Raw genomic sequence first — 20,844 nt, forward strand, 5'->3', positions numbered from 1 at the left:
AAAATATTCATAACATCCATATAAGAACAGATTATACACAATAACAGCAGGATTGTTTTCTTATTTAGCCTAACATCAAGGGTATTTATTTGGCCTTCTATACCATTAGTTTAAACTAACACTCGATTTCCATCCACTAGAGTAGGCTAGCTGTGTTTTCCCTTTGAAAAATAAATTAACTCTGTAAGCATTCATACTTTAAAAAAAATTATCTGATTTTTTAAAGTATCATTTTAATTCTATAAACCTTATTTGTGGATAAAATAAACACTAGCCAACATACCTGTGTTCAAATCTTGGCTCCCTAACTAACCAGCTCTGCAATCTTGGACAAACTCCTTCATCTCTCAAAGTCTCAGTTCTTCCACTTAGGATAATAACGGGTCTTCTTTTATAGAATTATCACCAGAATTAAATAATGTAATGTACATAAAGAGTATAGCAGAGTCTGGCACATAGTGTGTGTTTATTCATCCATATCATCATTATTATAAGATGCTGGCTTGGCACAAGGGATTCAGAAATGAGTAAGATCCTGTCCTTGAGGAGCTTAGCAATGTGGTAGGATAGACAAGACAGATATGCAAATGTTATTACAATATAGTGTAAGTGCAACTGTTGAAGAGTGTACAAGGGACAGAGATGTCACAGAGGAGGGAGTGAGTATATCTGTAGGAAGGTTTCAGGGAAGGCTTGCAAGAGGATGTGACAACTAAGTTGAGTTCTGAGGAATGTATTTTTTAGGTAGCCAAAGTGGGAAAGAATATCTTTGGCAGAGGGAAAGAACACATGTAAAGGCTTAGAGTGATACAGAAAAACCTGAAAAACCTGGACTGGATCGCTGATGGACAGAAGAATCAAGCGGCACTCAGAGGTCTTGGAGTGTTGAGGTTTTAATTTTACACCAGCGGGCTCAGAGGCGTAATCTCCCAAGGTCTGAGTCCTGAACGAAAGAGCAGTATATATCTTTCTGCTTCCTTATCTGTAACGTTTCTATGTGATAGCAAGCAAGCAAGGGGGAGTGAGCTTGGGTGGTGAGTGCCTGGCAGAGCGGGAATTAAGGGAGGGTTCTGTTGTTTTTGCCGAGAAGCAGAAGGGAGCCACCTGGACTAGATTGCTGTCCTTGTAAATGTTTTCCATGCATGGTGTTTTCAGAGGGACTACAATTTGTAATGTTTGGTCAGATTATGAAGTTTGGGGGGGGGATGGGAAAAGTGAGGGTGGTAAAAGAGAAGATTCTAGAGGAAGGCAAGGACCAGATTTTGAGATGTTTTGCTTGCCAAGCTAAAAAGCTTGCATTTAGGATTGGCAAGAGGGAGTCAGTAACGAGTTTTAAGAAAAATCACTTTAGCAGGTGTGTGAATGATGGATTAGGAGGGTGTAATGGTGAAGAACTTGAAACCAATTAGGAGGCAGTAGTACAGGTGAGAGATAACGGGGCCTGAAGTAAGGGCAAATGGTAGTGGGAATAGAAGGAAGCAAGACGAATTCAAGAGACGATGAGGGAGGTAGGATGAAAAAGAGACGGAAGGAGGGAACTTTTGGGGATCTGTACCCAAGGCTGCCTGGCTCTTTACCATCATCTCATTATGCCACAGGTATTGGTGGTTGTGTGTGGGAGACTGGAGTGGATGGCAATGCCATTAATCAGAGAATATAGAAGGAAGCACAGGTTCTGGGGAAGGGGGCTCAGTTTGTAGTATGGGAAGGAGGAGACAGAGAAAGTGCAGTGAATTTAACTTTGCCCTTGTTGAGTATGAGATGTATGGGCCATTCATGTGAAGATGAACCGAAATCAGATAAATATATGGAGTAGAGTTTGGGATAAAGGTTAGGACTGGAGATGTAGATTTGGGAGTCTTTATGAAGTTGGGGCAATAGCTGATATATGGAAAGCTCACCAAAGATGTCTACATAACCATCAAAATACTTCTTTGGCCTTCAGTTTTATTACCTCAAAGTATTGAGATGAGGCCGCACAGAATTTGATTCTGGTTTGGCCAATCTCTTAGATTCTTTTCAAAGGCACAGCCTGCCATTTCATATCCTTTGCAATAGGAGGCGCTGATGCCCAGCAGGGAGAAGGCAGCAGTACAGGTTGACTCCAAGGCCGGTAGGCCGGTGCGCGGAGGTGGCGACGCTCTAGCCCACGGCCGAGAATTCGGTGGCTTGGCCGGGTCTTCCCCGGGGACCCAGCTAAGGCCAAGAGCCTGGGGCCGCCGGAAGCGCATGCGCAACCGGGTCCCCCAAACATGGAGTCTTGTAACCTAGGTCTTACCTGAAACAGGTAGGAGACGGGCGGGGATGAAGTGACCCTCCACCCTAAGCCTCCCAGCCCACCCGAAGAGTGGGTACGGCCACACTGTGGGAATGTGGGTAGTGTGCGTAGACCACACCAATCCTGGGGACCAAGCTTTGAATGACAGTGGCCCAGGAGGACGTGAGGACATGCTGGGGCGTGCAGGACCACTCTAGGGTTCGTGGGTGGCTGCACGGGGACCACGTGGGTGAGGTCCTCGGTCGTCAGGTCCCAGAACCTCGGGGTCGGATGAGAACACAAAATTCCCATAACCCTCGCCGGAGCCTTGCCTCCCCTTCTGACGTTTAGTCCCGTTCGTCGGCTTGACCACCCCTTCAGGGGAATCGGGGATCCGATTCCTGGGAGGCGCAGCCTCCCATTTAGGGAGAGCCGCGGTGGTGGTCAGGAAGGTCGCAGCTACACGGGCCTGCTAGAGTGTAGGGGGCGAGGCGGGTGTGCACGTAGAGCGTGCACGGGTGCGTTTTTACCCGGAGCGGCAGCAATGAGTGCGCGGCGGTGCCGAGCGAGTGAAGTAGTAACCGGATTCGCGGAAAGCGCCGCAGTAGTAGTGGGGTTGGGGGCCCTGGAGGGCAAAGTGAGGGAAGACCAATGAAGAAGGTGCGAGGTGATGGCAGCAGTCGAGGGAAAGCGAAACACTTGCTTCTCGGTTGATTCGTGCAGGCTGGAGGAATAATATAAGGTGGAAAATAGTTTAGAAAAAAAAAGAGCTGTGTGCTGTAGCCCTTTCTTCCCCAGGCAGCTGGGAAATTGCTTTGTCTGTCTAAAAGAAAGTAGCTGCCTTCCTTTCAGGACTGAGGTGAGATCAGATGAGATAATATATGCGAAAGGGTAAGGTTTTATAAAAATGTAAGAGACTATTTTATTTTGAATCCTTATCTGTGTGGGTATATAAGGTGTACTCTAGATGTGAAAGAGTGGAATAGTACCAGGTGTGGGATTATGAGGTATGCCCTGTAATGCGGAAGGTGTGTAAAGAGACTTTAGGGGTACCCAGCATTCTGTAATGTACAGACATGGCTGTCTGTTACTTAGGTTCATTTTATCTGGTTCGCCGATTATTCAGTTCTGTTGCTTCTCTACCACTCATCCTTTGAACTTTTGCAGCCAAAGACTTTTACCCAAAAGTGAGCCTGAGGAGGAATGAAGAAACCAGTCACTTTGGGGATATATTGGTTAAATTTGGTTGAGAGGTTGATGGGACTGCATTGATCATTTTCTTCAATTTGTCTTGCCCTCACATGAAACAGCATGTTGTACAAAGAGCTCTAAGCAGAGGGGCAGCCAGAGAGGACCTAGTTGTGGAACTGACTCTTCAGTAGAGGGGTCACCCTGGCCAAGTTCCGATACCTCTCTGAGCCTTAGTTTCTGTCTGATGGGAGACGACATTAACGGTCATCCCTGCATCACCCAGAGCTCGCGTGCCTGCCTCAGGGCTGCCCGGCCCCTAGTGACAGGGAACTTGTCACGTCCCAAAATGGCTGAGCCACTCAGTCTCTCTAGACAGCCCTGACTGTTGGAAAATTCTTTATGTTGAATCAACATCTGTTTCTCTACAATTTGCACCCCTTGGAGCCATACAGAATAAAATGTCTAATACTGCTTCCACAAATATTTGAGGACTGCTAACATTTCCTTCTTCCACTCCACAAGGCTGCTTCTCTTCCAACTAGACATGCCAGTTATTTTAAACAGGGAGACAGTGTGGGGTAGTGGAAAGAACACTGATTTTGGAGCCAGACACATCCGTGTTCAGTTCCCAGTCTCTTCATATACTAAAACTTAGTGCTCTGAGCTGCTGTATCTTTCTTTCCCTGAGGAAAAAACAAAGGTGGATGAAATAGTCATCTAGCTGAGTTACTGTGACAATTAGGGATGAATTGGGTGAGACCCATGCTAAAAATGTTATGCTCTTTTGGTGACATAATTTGCAATGCATTTTAGTTGATCTCTTTAAAAATTCCTGTTTATGTGTCTCTTAATACCTGGTCTAATAGAACAGAATAAAATAATTTATGTGAGGTCTGACTGGCAGAAGAGAATAGGGTGGGCATATTCTGGCACTTCTCTAATTACAGTCTACAATCTACAATGGCATTTTTGGAGCCATATCGCAATGACTCACTGTCAACGGAAACCCTAAGTCTCTTGAACATATGCTGCTGTTCAACTAAGTTTCATCCATCTTGAACTTTTTTAGTTTGTCTGAATCGATAATTATGGTTCTTCAGAGAGGCTCTATAAACACATATCCTTGTGTTTGTCATATCATGGGTCTCGAACAGGGATTCTAAGAACATGATTATTGAATCCATGGTACCAGTCCTGCTAACTCATACCACTTCCGTGTATCAGCAAGCTAATAAATGCTGAGATTCCTACACAAATTTTTGCACATATTAGAGGTCTTATTATGTGGGACTATCTTAGAATATGACAGTAAATGCATGATAAGCTATTGTTTGAGGGTATACTGCAGTATATGATGTTGGTCAAGTGTAGTGTCTGTATCCGAGAACTGAAAGGGTGCACTCAGAGCAAGCCGGAGGCAGGCTTTGGATTTATGTATGGTTACATGTTTTCTTGGGCACTCCAACTGTTTTATACCTTGGGCCAGATTCTCCCCAGTGGAGGAAGCTTCTCTCTGGAAGTAAGTCAGGCACATTTAGAAAATTCATTAACTCTTTGGCTCTTGTATTATTGTCAGTATTTTCTCCCTCAATTTTTGAAAACAAATTCCTGGTTTTAACCAAGCTAATCTCTCATACTCTCCTCTGCGTTTTTTGGGCTCCGTGTCTCCACGCTGGAGGTTCTTATGGAAAGAACACTTTCTTTGCCTAAACAAGTTACAGTTTTAAGTCTTTCTCAACCTAAATCCCTTCTTCTCCAAGGAAGTTTTCCCAGCGAGTCTATGCAGGAGGGTTTGTCTTGAGCAGTCTTAGAATTCCTGTTGTCTTCAAGCACTTCCTTTGGTCCCCTCTCTTGACCCTTGCCGCTGACGGTCTCTCCTCTTGTCTGCCTACTTTTTCCATGGCTTTCAGAATAAGATCATTTGTGAGCAGTCAGTCCATTAAATACCAAATTGCTGTCATCTCGGATGCTGGCGCTCCTGGTGTGGTGGGAGTGAAAGTGTGGAATTGTCTGTAGGACTGAGAGGTTCGGTTGACAATAAATATATGAAAAAAAATTACATAACACAAAGGAAAGCCTTTACTCTGTTGAACAGACCGATTTCAATTTTGCTAAATAATTAATTCAGTACTAAAGGGTGATGGTTAGTTAAAATAGATAATCCTCCATTTGTAAAGGGAGTCATTTAAATTTTGTTAAGTAACCAATTAAGGCCATAAAGGGTTTAAATCCATCTGTGGCTTCGCATTTTATTCAGAACGGAACTCCTTAGGATGAATTACTCCTTCCAGTTTAATTTTTTGCCTGTTGGCACCCCAGCCCAAAGGACTTCAAGTTTTCCCCAGAGGTTGTGCAGTCCTGTGCCTCCAGTGCTTTGCGAATGCCGTCCCCGCTGGGTGGAATGCTCTTTGTCTGTCTGGTAAATGTCTATTCATCATCCAAGGCAACCCTCTCCCCCTCCCCTTAATTACTTCCTCCCCTGTGCGCCCTCAAATTCTTGTACTTATTCATGCAGTTTATTAGGGGCCTGCTTTGTGGCCGGCACTCTGGCGGGCTCTGGGGATACAAAAGGTGAATACTTGGGTTCTGCCTTTGAGGTCCTTACGTGTTGGGGGAGGGGGGCCAACCTGTCACAAGATGTTGCCAGGAAATTAAAGGAAAAATTCAAGCAGCCTCCCTTTTTGTGCGTCTTCCCCACCGGATGGTCAGCATTTTGCGCCAGGGCAGGGTCTGGGGCCATTTCTTATTCCTCTTTTATCCCCGGCTCTTAGCGCACTGTAGGTGCCAAATAAGCCTTCGTTTCCTGACCCTCTTAATTGGACACTAGAAGACATGTACCCTGGATTGTGCAATGTTTTGATGACATGCTCCTAGCTGGTGATATCTCTTATGTCTGCTTGGCTGCCTTAGCGCCCTGAGTAGTTAGGTGCCGGTGGGCTCGGCCGGACCCGCCTTTTGCGATTCCATCTTGTCTGAGCTCTGGGCTGCGGGGTGGCAGGGTGGCAGGGTTGCAGGGTAGCCCGATGGGCCCAAGTGGAAGAGAGGCCTGCAGCGCCCCTTCTGGAGGGAGCCTGCACCGCGTGGGCTGCTGGCCTTGCTTGCAGCCGGAGTGCGTTCGTCAGAATTTAAATTTACAGCCAGAAAATGAGCACAGAAATCTGATTCTCTACACTTTTCTTTTCAAAAGCTTAATAGATGCGTTTTAAAGGAATATGGATGAAGAAAAAAAATTCGGGAAATTCCCTCTTTCCTGAACCACTGGGGCCCTTACATTGTGATTCAGTCGAACATAAAAGGAGCTTTAGTCTCTTGTAGCTGTGATGATCATTATTTCCAGCGCGGGCCGGGCCCTTTGCTGGGAGTGGGTGTTGCGGGAGGGATGCGGCGGGGCTCTGGCATGCGGACCACGTAGCGCTACTGCAGAGGAAATGTGCCTGGCGCTGCGGTGGTGGTTAGGGCCGAATGAGAGAACTCAGACTTTCTGCAAGTTTTGCCCTTTCACTTCCTGGCAGCCCCATCAATCAGCCAATTAACTCGGTGGTAGGTCCCTCAGAGCTTGCTGTTTCCTAATCACTTGGTTGTGCCTTTGGTGGTTACCCAGTGTGAGGGACCTAGTAAGTGTCGGACACCCATGAAGATCAGAACCCAAGCCTTGGACATGGCGCAGGTCGTGGGCGGGCACCACTGCTGGCAGCCCTGAGCCCCGCTGCACCTAAGGCTGAGCGGCCACCTCAGGGCCGGGGATGGGGGGTGGGGGTGTTAGGGTTCAGGGGTCTGTGGCATTAACTCTCTAGGGAAGGATTTCTGCTGCAGTACCTGGCGCTCGGTGTTGGGGGCCTATGAGGGACCAGCGAGCTGTTGGCGGGGCTCAACGCCGCTGAAGGTGCCCCCTAGAGGAGTATGAGGGGCGCCCCATCCCTGCAGCAGCAGCTGGGCAGCGGTGGAGAGGGGGTTGTGGGGAGGGGCGGCGGCTGCGCGGGAGGGGTGCTGCGGCATGGTGGGCGGGCCAGGGGCGGGGCGCGGGTGGGCTCTAAAAGTCGGTGCCCACTAGCTCAGCGCTGCCGAGGCAACCAGCACGTCGCGGCACCTCCTCTGCGGCAGCCGCACCTCGCTCAGTGCCGCAGCGCCCACCCGGGCGGCCGCTGGCTGCTTGTCGCGGCCAGCGCCGCCCTCGCCTTCGCTCTCGTGTGCTGTGGGCTGCGCCCGGGTGCCGGGCGGCCAGCGCGGCTGCGAGGGCCGCAGAGCCACCGTGCTCTGGACCCGTGTGCCGCGCGGCATGGGATAAGACGCTGTCATGGTGCGCCGAGATCGCCTCCGCAGGTGGGTGTGCGGCTTCCGTTGGGGGTGTGGCTGCTTCAAAGCCGCTGTCCCGGACCTGGGAGCGGGCTAGCGGGTGGGGACTCACCGTGTCTGAGCTGGGGCGGCTGGACTGCGACACCCGCAGTGGAGGAAAAACCCCAACGTGGGTTGGACACTTGCCGGTCCTTTGACCCCGCTCTGCCTACTTGGGAGGGGATGTAGCTTCTGTATGCACTAGAATGTTCAGAACTTGGGATCTCCTTGATTTTTAGGATTTCTAGACCCTGATATCGCTGCAGTGCGATTTGGGATTTTTTAGACCCCGGCATTGCCCTGGCTCAATTTAGGATTTTTAGACTTCGGCGTTGTCCTGGTACGATTTAGAATTTCTAGACCCCATTTTGCCTTGGCGCGATTTAGGATTTTTAGACTCTGGTATCGCTCGGATGAAATTTAGGATTTTTAGACCTTTGTCCGATTTAGGATTTTTTAGACCCCAGTATCGCCCTAGCTCAATTTAGGATTTCTAGACCCCCGTTTCACCTTGGTGCAATTAAGGATTTTAACATCTGAGCACGACCCTGGCTCGATTTAGGATTTCTAGACCTCTGTGGAGCCTTGGCGCAATTTAGAATTTCGAGACTGTGGTATTGCGGTGTCGTAATTTAGGATTTCAAGATCCTGCTGTTGCTGTGGCGCATTTTAGGATTTCTAGACTCCTCTACTGCTGTAGTGTGATTTAGGATTTGAGGACCCGGGTATCACTGTGGCGCGGGTTACTGCATAGGTGTGACTAGACCTTGCAGTTCCTTATCACGGAGGCGTAAGTATTTTTGAAATATCAGTAACAAGCCAAGTGAGAATGGTGATGTGACAAAATAGTCATAATGTTACGCATGAATTGTTTGCATTGATTTACAAAGTAATTCATGGTCTCACGACGATGCGGTAAGGTTTGGTGATAGCAAGTGTATTTTCTTATATACAAGATGAAGAAATCAAGGCTCAGAAAGGTTAATTTCCAGGTTTATTCCTGGGGTTTGTTGAATTTATACTCTTGACTAATGGCTCAACAAATAATGGAGATTTTGGTTAAAAAGATGTTTAACACATTTTGTCTACTGACCTGCTAGATTGCTTCCCTACTAAAATCTAAAATGTCATTAAGGTCATTTTTACTGAGCTAATTAAAGCTGAAAATAGCTTCCTGAGGGGTTGCCTCTTGGCTTGCTTGAGTAAAAGAGAAGAAAGGTGTGGAGGGTGGGGTGTCCAGGAGCTGAGTAAGCGCATCGTTCCCTTGGCGCCCCCCTTCCCCAGGGTGGGGTAGCCCCCTTCACCGGCTCCTCTAGTAGCCCCTCCCTGGTGTGCTGCTGAGTCATTGCAGATATTGCGCTGCTGGAACCCATGAATGAAAGAGATGAGAATCACAGGGATAAGGCTTGGTGATGAAATGTGAACATAAGAATGTCTAAGTTATATAGGACAGATAGCTCTGGGAAAATGACAATCCAAACCTAATGCTTTCTGTAATCTCATTTTTCAAGGAGATGGTGGGATTTAGCCTGCACTGTTGTGGGGTGAAAACTGTGATGTAATGACAATGTTCTTGGTACTTTTAAGGTTCATTTCTAATACTACCTTGAAAGGTAGAACCAAATCATTGGGTCTGTCTTACGGACATGTACCTTTGTAGAAAAGAAAAAAAAAGACTATTCTAGCTAGTAATGCCTAAAAAATAGGTAAAGGAGCTGAGATTCTTTAAGGGCTGGGGTTATTTTATGGCTGTGGAATCACAGGATTATTTATTTATTTTAGAGTTTTAAAAAAGAGTATTTTGTGAGTTTGTGATGAATTGGACTTGTGGCCACATTACAGGTAATGTGGTGGAAAGTTGTGTGTTACAGACACAAAGCCAGTTCCACCAGGGTTTTGACAATTAATTTCCCTTATTTATAGCTGTTTTCTTGACAACTCTTCATTTTAGAAGGTATTTCCATTCTGGCTATTTTGAGAGAACTTCCATTCTATTGACAATTCTTTTGCTAATGACCATCAAAAGGGGGTAAGCTAGAAAAAGAGGGAACTATTTCAAATTCCTGTTTAGCACCTGTTTATCATTGTCATTGTGGATAAACTGACTTGGACCTTTGAAGTCCTGGGTATGGAAAGTTGGGCATGCAAACCAGTGGTCTCTTTCCAAGATAGAATCAATTTCAATTCCCAGATGTTGGGTATGAGCTCTGCCTTTTTTTCCTTTGGTGGGGGTGAGGGGGGCATTCCTCAGAAATTAAGTAAATGGGAGCTTCCTCAAGAGTCTGCTAAGGAAAGCAGAAATATAATCTGCTGCCCTGACCTCTCAAGAGATTAGATATTCAGGGTCATGACAAAGCTGCTTACGTTGGAATTTACAGTGCCTCTATCTTATTGCTTTCACAGACTTATTATCCTGAGCAATTTCTCAGCACAAATCCAGGTAGTAGTGCCAAACAGGGATTCACTGGGGTCAGAGGGTTGATAAATATTCAAGAAACAAGAGCAGCTTTCTGTTTAAGGACAGGTGATATTACCACACGTAAGGTATATATTTTTTATGCATCAGTTAAAAAAAATACATATACACACACACACACACACACACACACACAGATTCTACTGGTAGATGCTGGTGGGTAGGTGGTAGAGCTTTTAGAGTAAATATTAAGAAAATAATTTTTTTCCTGGAAGCTTTTGTTAAAAACCAATGAAAAGATGTACAATACTTAAGTAATTTTACTTTACATAATAACCTCTTCAGCCAGTCTTGGGAAAAGGACAAGGGGAGGGACTGAGGGATTAAAGTGGGCAGAAGATTACATAATTAAAATAATTTATCTTTTCCTTAAAATTAGAATGTTGAGCAAATAGGGTGATTGCCACAGCAGGCAGAGATGTGTTTACACTTTTTTTGGGTAAACTTTCTGCCACGTTTCATAGGAGGGCAAGGTAGTCACTATATGGTACAGAAATCTCCCCCCACCCCTATCTTACCAATTTGGGGCTTATAGAAGCATGTACGCCATCACCTGACTGCTTGCCCACCCTCCCCCGATTTTCTTACAGGATGAGGGAGTGGTGGGTCCAAGTGGGGCTGCTGGCGGTGCCCTTGCTTGCAGCCTATCTGCATATCCCGCCCCCCCAGCTTTCCCCTGCTCTTCACTCATGGAAGTCTTCTGGCAAGTTTTTCACCTACAAGGGACTGCGCATCTTCTACCAAGGTAAGAAAGGACGCCCGGGACAGCTGGCGTGTGGAGGTCCCATAGGTCCACAGGTCCCACTGAAGTACTTACTTTGCGCCCATTGGTCTTTGTTGCCCCTAAGTGATAGAGGGGAGAAACCCCTTTTTCTGTGTAGTGTGCCTGAAGGAACAGATTAATTCTCTTTGTTAATTTGATAGCAGGGAAACTCAGAGAAAACTGCTGGGGTGCGGAGGGGGGTGGGAATTGATATTCCAAACTCTGTAGAACTGACTTTTCAGTATGATTTTTCATTGTAGCCTGATTTATATTGATATTTTCTCTTCTGAGCGCCCCCATGTCAGGTAATATAAACAATATTCATAGGTATAGCTGCCATTGGTTCTGTTCCTCCTCAACCTGATCTCGTTTTACTGTTTTCTGTAAAATCTGTTATTTGCATAACTAAATGTGATTTTAGTCTAATTTGCTAACGATTTTTGCTAACGATAGCAAAATTTTTAATTTGCTAACGATAATTGTTATGACTGTTACTTATTAAGTAATTACCATATGCTAGGTGTTGAATTCTATTTTCAAACTTCATTGTTTCACCTCATTTTTTGCAACAGAACTTGGAGGTAGGTGCTAATAACCTCATTTTTATAGGTAAAGAAACTGAGAAACGAGTTTGGAAAAGATTTCTTTTGGGCGGGGGTCAAGAGCAATAACGAAAAATGTTTGTCATAAACCGTTTTTCATTATTGCTCCTGACCTCCTCTCATTTGCTATATTCAATTAAGCAGGTACGTAATTTTATATATGTTGGTCATTTAGGTTGTGGTTTTTCAGTGTTTTAAATAGTTAATATTGATGGTTATTAACAATATTAAGTAGTTAATATTGAAATCTTCATTTTTTTCCCCTTACATAGCTGACCTTTGAACAATATGGGCTTGAACTGCGCAGGTCCACTTACATGCAGATATTTTCTTTCAGTAAATATACTGAAAAAAGGTTTTGGAGATATCTAACAATTTGAAAAAAATTTCTCTAGCATAAGAGTACAGCATATAACATAGAAAATACATGTTAATCATCTGTTTATGTTACTGGTAAGGCTTCTGGCTGACAGTAGACTACTGGTAGTTATTAATGTTTTTGGGGAGTCAAAAGTTACATGGATTTTTGACTGCAGGGTGGTTGGTGACCCTAACCCCTCATGCTGCTCAAGAGTCATCTGTGTTTTCAAACTATGCTGTTTGTAAATGGAATGATTTTTCTTTGCATGGATTTTGAAGAATAAGACTCTTAGGCTGAAGTATATAAACTTTTTAACTGCTTCTAACTAAATTATTTTGCAAACTTTCTTATCATTCTCATGCTACTGATAGTATATGAATGTATATTTTAATCTAATGTTAGCAAAGCATTTCATGTTTAAATGTTTGGCTAATTTAAAAGATGTTTGTGCATTAAAAAATGTTCATGTCTCTGTTGATTAACCCTTTTTGACAGCTGTTAGAATTCTGAAATATTCAGCATTCTGCTTTTGATACTGGATTGGGTCTCCTGTAGAATTACTGGAAAAATAGCAGAAGCCAAGGTGCTCACCAGGTTGAGAAATAGTTGCCATTTTTTTAGAGAATTTTTGCGAGGCCATTAAAGAAAGATACAGTATAATTTATAGTTCATATGTTGTGACTGTATACATTTAACTGCGAAAGTTTACTTCTCACTGTGAAAAAAATTGCTAATTAATAATAATACAGAATAAAGGGAGAAATACTTAAAAAAAAATTCTAGGTGAAATTAGGCAGACTGCCTTGCAAGTATTTTCATATAAAGTGTGGTGTTTGTAGTTCTTTACATACAAATTAAAGGAAAATAGTCAAATGCCTGTTTTTACCTAAAGCAGTAAGCTTGCATTTTAAAAAGAAATTCTGTATTTTAATTGCATTAATTTGGTGGCACTTCTTGTCCTTTATAGATTTTACTATCATCAAGGTTATTTTAGAGGGAGTCAGCCTGATTTCTTTTCTTCTTCCCAGACTCCATGGGAGTGGTTGGAAGTCCAGAGATAGTTGTGCTTTTACATGGCTTTCCAACATCCAGCTATGATTGGTACAAGGTAATGAAATCGGACTTCTAGGTCCTACTATATCTTTAAAAATCAAAAATCAAGGATTTTGTTGTCAGCACTGGAAGGCTCTTGCATATTTGAATTGCTTAATAAAATAGGATTAAATGTAGAACTGTTTCTCATTTATTGTAAAAAATTATTTGACAGTCTGGGAAGGAGCATTGCCAAGTTAAAAATGCTGGAGTTCTTCCCTCAGTAGAGATTAATTATTAGGCATAAAGCACTTTTCAAGAGGATCATCTGTGGGCCTGTGGTGGTTTCATGAGATTTTTCTCTTTATTGATGTCTGTTAGGCTGAGAGAGGGGTGAAACTCCTCTACTGCTATAGGTCAGAGGAGAGGAGGGACAGGATCAGAAGTCCAAATCATCCTTTTTTTCTTGTAGATTTGGGAAGGTCTGACCCTGAGGTTTCATCGAGTGATTGCCCTTGACTTCTTGGGCTTTGGCTTCAGTGACAAACCGGTAAGCCGCATCTAGACGGGGGACTAGTGTTGAGTATGGGGGGGCGGTGCATGAGGGCAGAGGGGTCAAGCTGGCAGACACATCTGCACTTGTGACTTCATCCTGTATATCTGGGCTTTCTTTTCCTTAGAGACCACATCACTATTCCATATTTGAGCAGGCCAGCATTGTGGAGGCACTTCTGAGGCATCTGGGGCTCCAGAACCGCAGGATCAACGTTTTGTCTCACGATTATGGTGATATCGTTGCTCAGGAGCTGCTCTATAGGTCAGTAAAATCTTTACTTCTGCTGTCTCATAGGTTTCACTCATTTAAGATGCTGGGGAAAGTAAATTATTCCTGGGTTCTTTCTACCGCTTTTCCTTCTTGGGAGTTTGTCTTTAGCCACTGCACTGGTGTACGTCCACTCAGCTGTGTGTTCCCCACACCTGTTTTCTAGGTTCAAGCAGAATCGATCTGGTCGGCTTACCATAAAGAGTCTCTGTTTGTCAAATGGAGGTAATTGCCTTGGCGGTGGGTGGGAAGTGAGGGGTAGCCTAAGAAGGGCCACGTTTAGACGTCATGGTGACATCTAAACGGTAATCTGATAATATTACAAGCAGACCCAGTTAAACTAGAGGATCTTTACCTTTTTTGTGCTATGAATCACTTTTGTGGTCTGATGAGATTTATTTACCTTTTCTCAGAGTAATGTTTTTAAATATAGAAAATAAAATGAATAGGATTACAAAGGAAGCTGATTATATTGGCATATTGTTAATAAACAGCAGTAGAGTAATATGTGCTTTTGAAATGCACTGCATAGCAAGATCTAGTGGTGGATCTAGCAACAACTCTGGTTAGAAGGTAGTGAGGAGTGCAGATGCTAGCACGTAAATATCTCCAGCCAGCTGCATCGGGTTACATGGATAGCTGCAATGAAGCCACAGGTGTGTCTAGTACTACTTACTGTGTTTTGTTTCCTAAACTCCGCATTAATAGCAGTGCCAAGTTTCAGTTAGAAATTAGAAACATCTCCAAAAGGTCTAATCAAGGGTTCACTTTTTCTCTCAGCCAGTGAGCCTGTCTTGTAAATCTGTGAAATCCTAGTTATCTCCTGAATTCCTTAAGAATAGATCAGGAGAAGAGTCTGTTCCCTAATCAGCAATGTTAATGCTTTCTCTCACTGACTGGAGAAAAAAGAAAGAACTGTAGGATTTTTCTAGGGACCTATACTTCCTGAAAAATCTCTGGTTTCTTTTGCAGCCCCAAATAGTAACAATACAACGTGTTCTGAAGAATGGGAGGAAATGCCAACGGGAGTCAGAACTTAAGCATCAGCATTACAGATGACCATGTACATTATTTTTCCCATTTCTTTTACCTTTACAATGGGGAAAATAATCCAAGTGGGAAAGAATTTGACCTGTTAGATGCAGAATTCCCTGGAGAAGTAATTAGATGACAGTACTAAATCTTCCTTTGTAATTGTTTTTAGCAGTGAAGACCCCAAAGGTGACAGTGAATAGGGAGGATGGTTTCTGATAATGGGCCTATGTGTGGCCTAAAGTTGTTGGTAGATGACTAACATAACTCTGTTCTCCTTCAGGTATATTTCCTGAGACTCACCGTCCTCTCCTTCTCCAAAAGGTTGGCTACTTCACTGATTAGATCTTTAGTTTTTGAGATTTATACAGGCATAAAAATAATTTTGAGACCTTTATAAGAGTTATTCCTGGTGTAATGGGCTACAGTTAAAATCCTTCTCATGAATTTACATTAATGAAGTTAGTGTTTTCCTTATGCAAATAAAGCAGTGGAAGTGGCCCTTAGGTAAAGCCTTATTTCTGAGACTAAGAGATCAACAAATATGTGGATAAATTTAGCTAGCAAAACACCTGTGACATCAGCGTGATGTTTGAACAAATCAGGATCCCAGTCTCAAGTTGAATACATCAGTTACAAGTTTTAGGGATTTAGGGACTTGTTCTACCCCTGTAGACATGTAATCTTAAAGGGAATTAGAAATAGGTTTGTCTTCCACGTGAAAAGAATGTGGGGAAGCAAAACAAAAACTAAAAGCTAATGAGCAAACCTTTTGGTAGAAGATTTCGCTAAAAGTCCTTTTTCAGTCCCTAATCTAAGACCTTTGTTCCTGGTTGTTTTCTCTCTTTGGATTCTTGATTTTTGCTTTTGCTTATTTACCTACAGCTTCTCAAAGATGGAGGCTTGCTGTCACCCATCCTCACACGACTGATGAACTTCTTTGTGTTCTCTCGAGGGTAAGTGGCTGCCAAAGATTGATCCACTATAGCCTGGGAACAATGCAGTGACAAGGGGTTGCCATTAAAACTCTGGGCCAAATCCTTGGCTTGATATTTTAAAGCGACAGTATTGGCCACTCACCAGGGAAGCAGCAAAAGGAATTGATGAATCAGTTAAGGGTCAGATGGCATGACTTCTGAGGTTCCAGGCACATTTGACATTCTGAACTCTCACACTTGACTTTCTTGTCTCTTTGGGCTCTTTCAGTCTTGCCCCGGCCTTTGGGCCGCATACCCGACCCTCTGAGAGTGAGCTGTGGGACATGTGGGCAGGGATTCGCAACAATGATGGGAACTTAGTTATTGACAGGTAAGAAATAACACTTGGCTTTGCTTTCTGGAGAAGCTTTTTTTTGGAAAGTGGGGCAAGAGTGAGCCATCGCTTGTTCTATTGCTTGCTGGCTTGTTCCCACTCATACGAAAGTTGTTAGGACCTATGAGGGAAAACTAAAAAGTCTGCTCTGTACTTTTCTAAGAAGAAAGAAATCAAGAATAGAGTGAGCCCTGAGCCTAAGCCATGTGGCACAAAAAGTTTGGATAAACAGCTGCAAACTCTAACGTTAATTCAGTTTGTAACTGGCCAATTGATTTTGGCCAGTCCTCTTTGGGCTTTTTGTTAATACTAAATGCTTCAAAATGTCTAATTGTAGTTGTAAAAGGAGCCTAGTGCCTCTCTCAAAATGCAAGTCTTTGCCTTTTTCTTGTCTTTTCTCTAGCAGCAGGAACTGAGAAGGGAGATTTGTCTTGTACGAAGAATTCCCATGCCTTGGTTCAAATGAGAATATAGCGGCTTTCGCTGAGGGCCCTAAAGATGGTGGTGCCTGTAACCACGTAAGATAAGGCTCTGTATTTGTGCCAGCTGGGCCAGTGTAGCTACGGTGTTTTAACCCATGGCTCTACTGGGAACTGTGAGGTGGAAGGAGCCATTCCTCCCTCCCATCCCAACCCCCATGACATTGCTGAAGTTATTTTAATATAAAAAAAAGAAACAGAGCCCTCTTTTTAAATTCCCTTACACTTTCATTTCCAGAAAGTAAATACCATTTCTAAGAGGTGTTGAGGTTCACAAAAATAACTCTTCTGCTTGCATAACTCTAGGACAAGTAGAATACATGAGTTTGCATTCTAAAATGTGGCTGTGGTATCTTACTCTATAGGAAGAGGAAATCTCCATTTATCTGTGGTCAGATGGAATGCAGAGAATGAAGCTTTGTGCTTAAGAACTTCTACAAGATGTCAATTTAGAGACCAGGTAGTTCAGTACTCTTAAAGTTGAGGAAACAGATGTTGAAAGACATAGGTTACACCTTTGAGTCACAGAGCTACTTAGTGGTAGAGTCACTAAGTCAGAACCTTGGACCTGGACTCCAGTCACATAATCCAAACTAGCTTCCAGCCTTTCTAGACCTCATTCCCTGCTGAATAAACACATGTAATCATTAATTCTTACATGATAGCAGGCAAGATCACTGCTACAGCTACATGGCGGTTAACTCGAGAGGTTAACAGAAATGGTAAATTAAGTAAGCCATTCCCAGGAGAGTCAAGTTGCTTCTGGATTAAGAAAACATTTACTGTGTTCCTATGGCTCATGTCAGACCTTCACATCCTTACAACAATAAAAGCTTCTTCTACCCCTGCTGACTTACCTGTCCTGTAGTCTCTTACAGTACATCAATCAGAGGAAGAAGTTTCGAAGACGCTGGGTAGGAGCTCTTGCCTCTGTAACTATACCCAGTGAGTATTTCTATACCACATCTTGATAGGAAAACTTAGGGACTATGTAGTTAAAGTAACTGCATGATTTAGCAAATAAAAATACAAGACATCCAGCTGTTTTTTTAGGATAAGTATGTGCTGTGCAATATTTGGACATACTTACATTAAAAAAAAAACATTTAGAGGATGCCTAGTTAAATTTGAATTTCAGTTATTTAATCTGGCAACCCTACTCCCAATATCTGAAACACCAGTTACATGTGTTGGAGAGGGGAAGTGTGTAACACACTGAGAGACGATTGCAAAGGTCACTGTGTCACTGTTGGCTGTGCATTTTCAGTGGCTGCCACATACTGAAACTGCTGGGACAGAAGGCTGTTTAGATTACTGAGCAATCTAAGGTGGTTTCTGCTCACTTGTCTCTTCATTCTTATGGATTTAAAAAGAAAAAAATCCGTGCAGTATCTCACACATAGTAGTTGGTGCTCAAGAAATTATTGGCCAATTTAAAATACCAGGGGTCAATTATAACTGAATAGACTAATTTTAAAGAATGATAGTATCATGGATTTATAGAACGAGAACGTTAAAAGAATTGGGGCTTACTCCCTTTGGTCCAGGCACAGATGAACTGCGGAGGAGAGACTGAATGGTTGAATATAGGAAGAAATGTCACGAATTGGCTAGGTTTTAGACTTACTCTCAGAAGTTCTTTATAACCTACTTATTGAAAGAAGTTAGGCTTTCTATCATTAAATTTTTTTACTTAAAAGTCAGACTACATCAAACTAAGAAGCTTCTGCACAGCAAAAACCATTAACAAAGTGAAAAGGTAAACCTATAGAATGGGGGAAAAATGTCTGCAAACCATGTATCTGATAAGGGGTTGATATATAAAATATAACAAACTCATACAGCTCAATAGCAAAAAAAACCCCAACAAATTTAAAATAGGCAAAGGACCTGAGTAGACACTGTTCAAAAGAAAATATATGAAAGGCCAACTGGTACCTGAAAAGATACTCAACATCACTAGTCATTGGGGAAATGCAGATTAAAACCACAGTGAGCTATCATCTCATGCCTGTTAGAATGGCCATTATCTGAAAGACAAGAGATTAACAAATGGTGGCGTGGATGTAGAGAAAAGGGGATCCTTACACACTGTTGGTGGGATTGTAAATTGGATCAGCCACTATGACAAACAGTATGGAGGTTCCTCAGAAAATTAAAAATACACCTTATTATCCAGAGGAAATGAAACACTAACTTTAAAAGATACAGAGTACCCCCACATTCATAGCATTATTTACAGTAGCCACGTCATGGAAATAACCTAAGTGTCTACCACCAGGTGAATGGATAAAGAAGTTGTGGTATGTAAATAAAATGGTATATTATTCAACCATAAAAAATGAGGCAATCTTACCATTTGCAACAACAACATGGATGGACCTTGAAGGCATTAGGCTAAATGAAATAGGTCACACAAGTAAAGACAAGTATGATTTCACTAATACATAGAACCTAGAAAAAAAACTCAGGAAAGAGATTAGACTGGTGGTTACCAGAAAGTGGAGGGTAGGAGAGGGAAAATTTGGAGGAAGGTGGTCAAAGGTACAAACTTGGAGCCGTAAGTACTAGGGATGGAATGTTCACCATGAGGACTATAGTTAACACTGCTGTATGAGATACAGCAAAGTTAAGAGTACCTCTTATATAAATTCCCATCACAGGGAGAAAAATTTTTTCCTTTTTTTAGTATCTACAATAAATATAAAGAAGATGGATATTAGCAGAACTATTGTGGTAGCGATATCACAGTAAATGTAAACCAAACCATCATGTTGTATACTTTTCACAATGATAAATAAATTCTTTTCACAAAGAATTTTCCATGTCTCAAAATGGAAAAAAATTAGGGCGGGGAATGGGGAATAGCTGTGAGATCTATTAGTAACTCCCTCTTCTCTTTCACAGTTCATTTCATCTATGGGCCACTGGATCCTGTGAACCCCTATCCAGAGTTTTTGGAGCTGTACAGGTGAGTCTCCCTCAGGGGTCTTTGGTGAGTAGGATTTCCTGTTGAGAGCTTTTGCTCTGGTCACTATCTGACCTCACTGGTTGTTCATCTAGGAAGGATGAGTTGGGAATTTTATTCTCACACAAATGTGTAAAGATCAAGAAGTTCCGTTATACAGTCTTTTGATTTATACTGCCTATTTTCACTGTCATGGCTTCTACATATTCTGATGTATACAGGTAAGAAAAAGCTGTCATGTGAGCCAGGGAATGGAAGTAGATCTATCTTAAGAAATGTTTCCTTTTTATTGATCGTAATGCCAACTCATCGACCTTAGCTGATCAGATTGCAAGGAGAGATTGAGAAAAGTGCCTTCTCATTGGTACTTAGTTAGAAGGTGTTGGACTGCGAAATCTCGACTGCCTTTGTCATATAAGAATTTTCCATACCTTCACATGGCCTAGCAGAAACAACCCAGTAGTAAATAGCTTGCATTTGATATTAAACCCTCTCATCTCTTTCCAGGGTTAAGGGAGGTCTTTGTTGTCTTTACTTGGACAGTGAGTTGCTGAGTGGCCCACTTGTCTGATACTTCAGGCTTCTCTAAGGAGCTGGAAGTCATCCTGTTTTGACATTTGCAGCAAAAGTGTTGTTTTCAAGTTGTTGTCTGTTGGATTATGAACATGTAAAAACTAGTCTGTATACGTCATAAATAGAATTGGCAAGTATATCTGCCTAAGCTACAATTCCAGGGTAGAAGGTGAATAAGCTCTGTGTAGGTTCCCTCCAGTGTGGTATGTCCACAGGAGAGTTTACCAGGGCTGCCCACTGGCTTACATCCCTCCCCTTCCATCCAGCCTCAAGTTCACCTACATGCTGTTCTCTTCCACTAGGAAAACGCTGCCGCGGTCCACAGTGTCGATTCTGGATGACCACATTAGCCACTATCCACAGCTAGAGGATCCCATGGGCTTCTTGAATGCATATATGGGCTTCATCAACTCGTTCTGAGCTGGAGAGTAGCTTCCCTGTATTACCTCCCCTACTCCCTTATCCGTTGTGTTATGCCACTTAGGAAGAAATGCCCAAAAGAGCTCCTGGCCACCAAACACTATTCTTTCGCAGAAGTTCTCTGACTCACATTGGTGAACAGTGTATAGTAAAAAGCCAGCAGAAGCTCCAACTAAAGGTGACCTAATAGTTCACCTTCTATTCCTTGAAAACTGATCAAGTGT

General features: G+C 43.0%; 1 protein-coding gene across 4 annotated transcripts; it reads left to right on the forward strand.

The window, feature by feature from the left end:
* The first annotated feature begins 2,104 nt into the window (after nucleotides 1-2,104).
* On the forward strand, nucleotides 2,105-20,719 carry MEST (mesoderm specific transcript). Of its 4 annotated transcripts, XM_057504767.1 has the most exons (13): nucleotides 7,510-7,768; nucleotides 10,184-10,220; nucleotides 10,847-11,001; nucleotides 13,011-13,090; nucleotides 13,487-13,564; nucleotides 13,695-13,831; nucleotides 14,004-14,062; nucleotides 15,153-15,193; nucleotides 15,755-15,825; nucleotides 16,076-16,177; nucleotides 17,528-17,604; nucleotides 19,567-19,630; nucleotides 20,503-20,719. In XM_057504767.1, the coding sequence occupies exons 3-13, from the start codon at nucleotides 10,848-10,850 to the stop codon at nucleotides 20,618-20,620; spliced, it is 981 nt and encodes a 326-aa protein (XP_057360750.1). In that variant the 5' UTR covers nucleotides 7,510-7,768; nucleotides 10,184-10,220; nucleotide 10,847; the 3' UTR covers nucleotides 20,621-20,719. The 4 variants fall into 4 exon arrangements, with proteins under 4 accessions (XP_057360751.1, XP_057360750.1, XP_036764912.2 ...); XM_057504768.1 differs by lacking the exons at nucleotides 7,510-7,768; nucleotides 10,184-10,220 and adding an exon at nucleotides 2,105-2,287; XM_036909017.2 differs by lacking the exon at nucleotides 10,184-10,220.
* The last annotated feature ends 125 nt before the right edge of the window (nucleotides 20,720-20,844 follow it).

The sequence above is a fragment of the Manis pentadactyla genome, chromosome 7 (assembly GCF_030020395.1).
Source record: "Manis pentadactyla isolate mManPen7 chromosome 7, mManPen7.hap1, whole genome shotgun sequence".
NCBI classification, from domain to species: domain Eukaryota; kingdom Metazoa; phylum Chordata; class Mammalia; order Pholidota; family Manidae; genus Manis; species Manis pentadactyla.

Excerpts from the sequence above, each read along its gene's own strand:
- MEST (XM_036909017.2), top strand. The coding sequence starts at position 7,743 with ATGGTGCGCCGAGATCGCCTCCGCAG. Across the intron at positions 13,832-14,003 it reads GCTCAGGAGCTGCTCTATAG|GTTCAAGCAGAATCGATCTG; the intron begins GTCAGTAAAATC and ends CCTGTTTTCTAG. Across the intron at positions 16,178-17,527 it reads GGGAACTTAGTTATTGACAG|TCTCTTACAGTACATCAATC; the intron begins GTAAGAAATAAC and ends CCTGTCCTGTAG.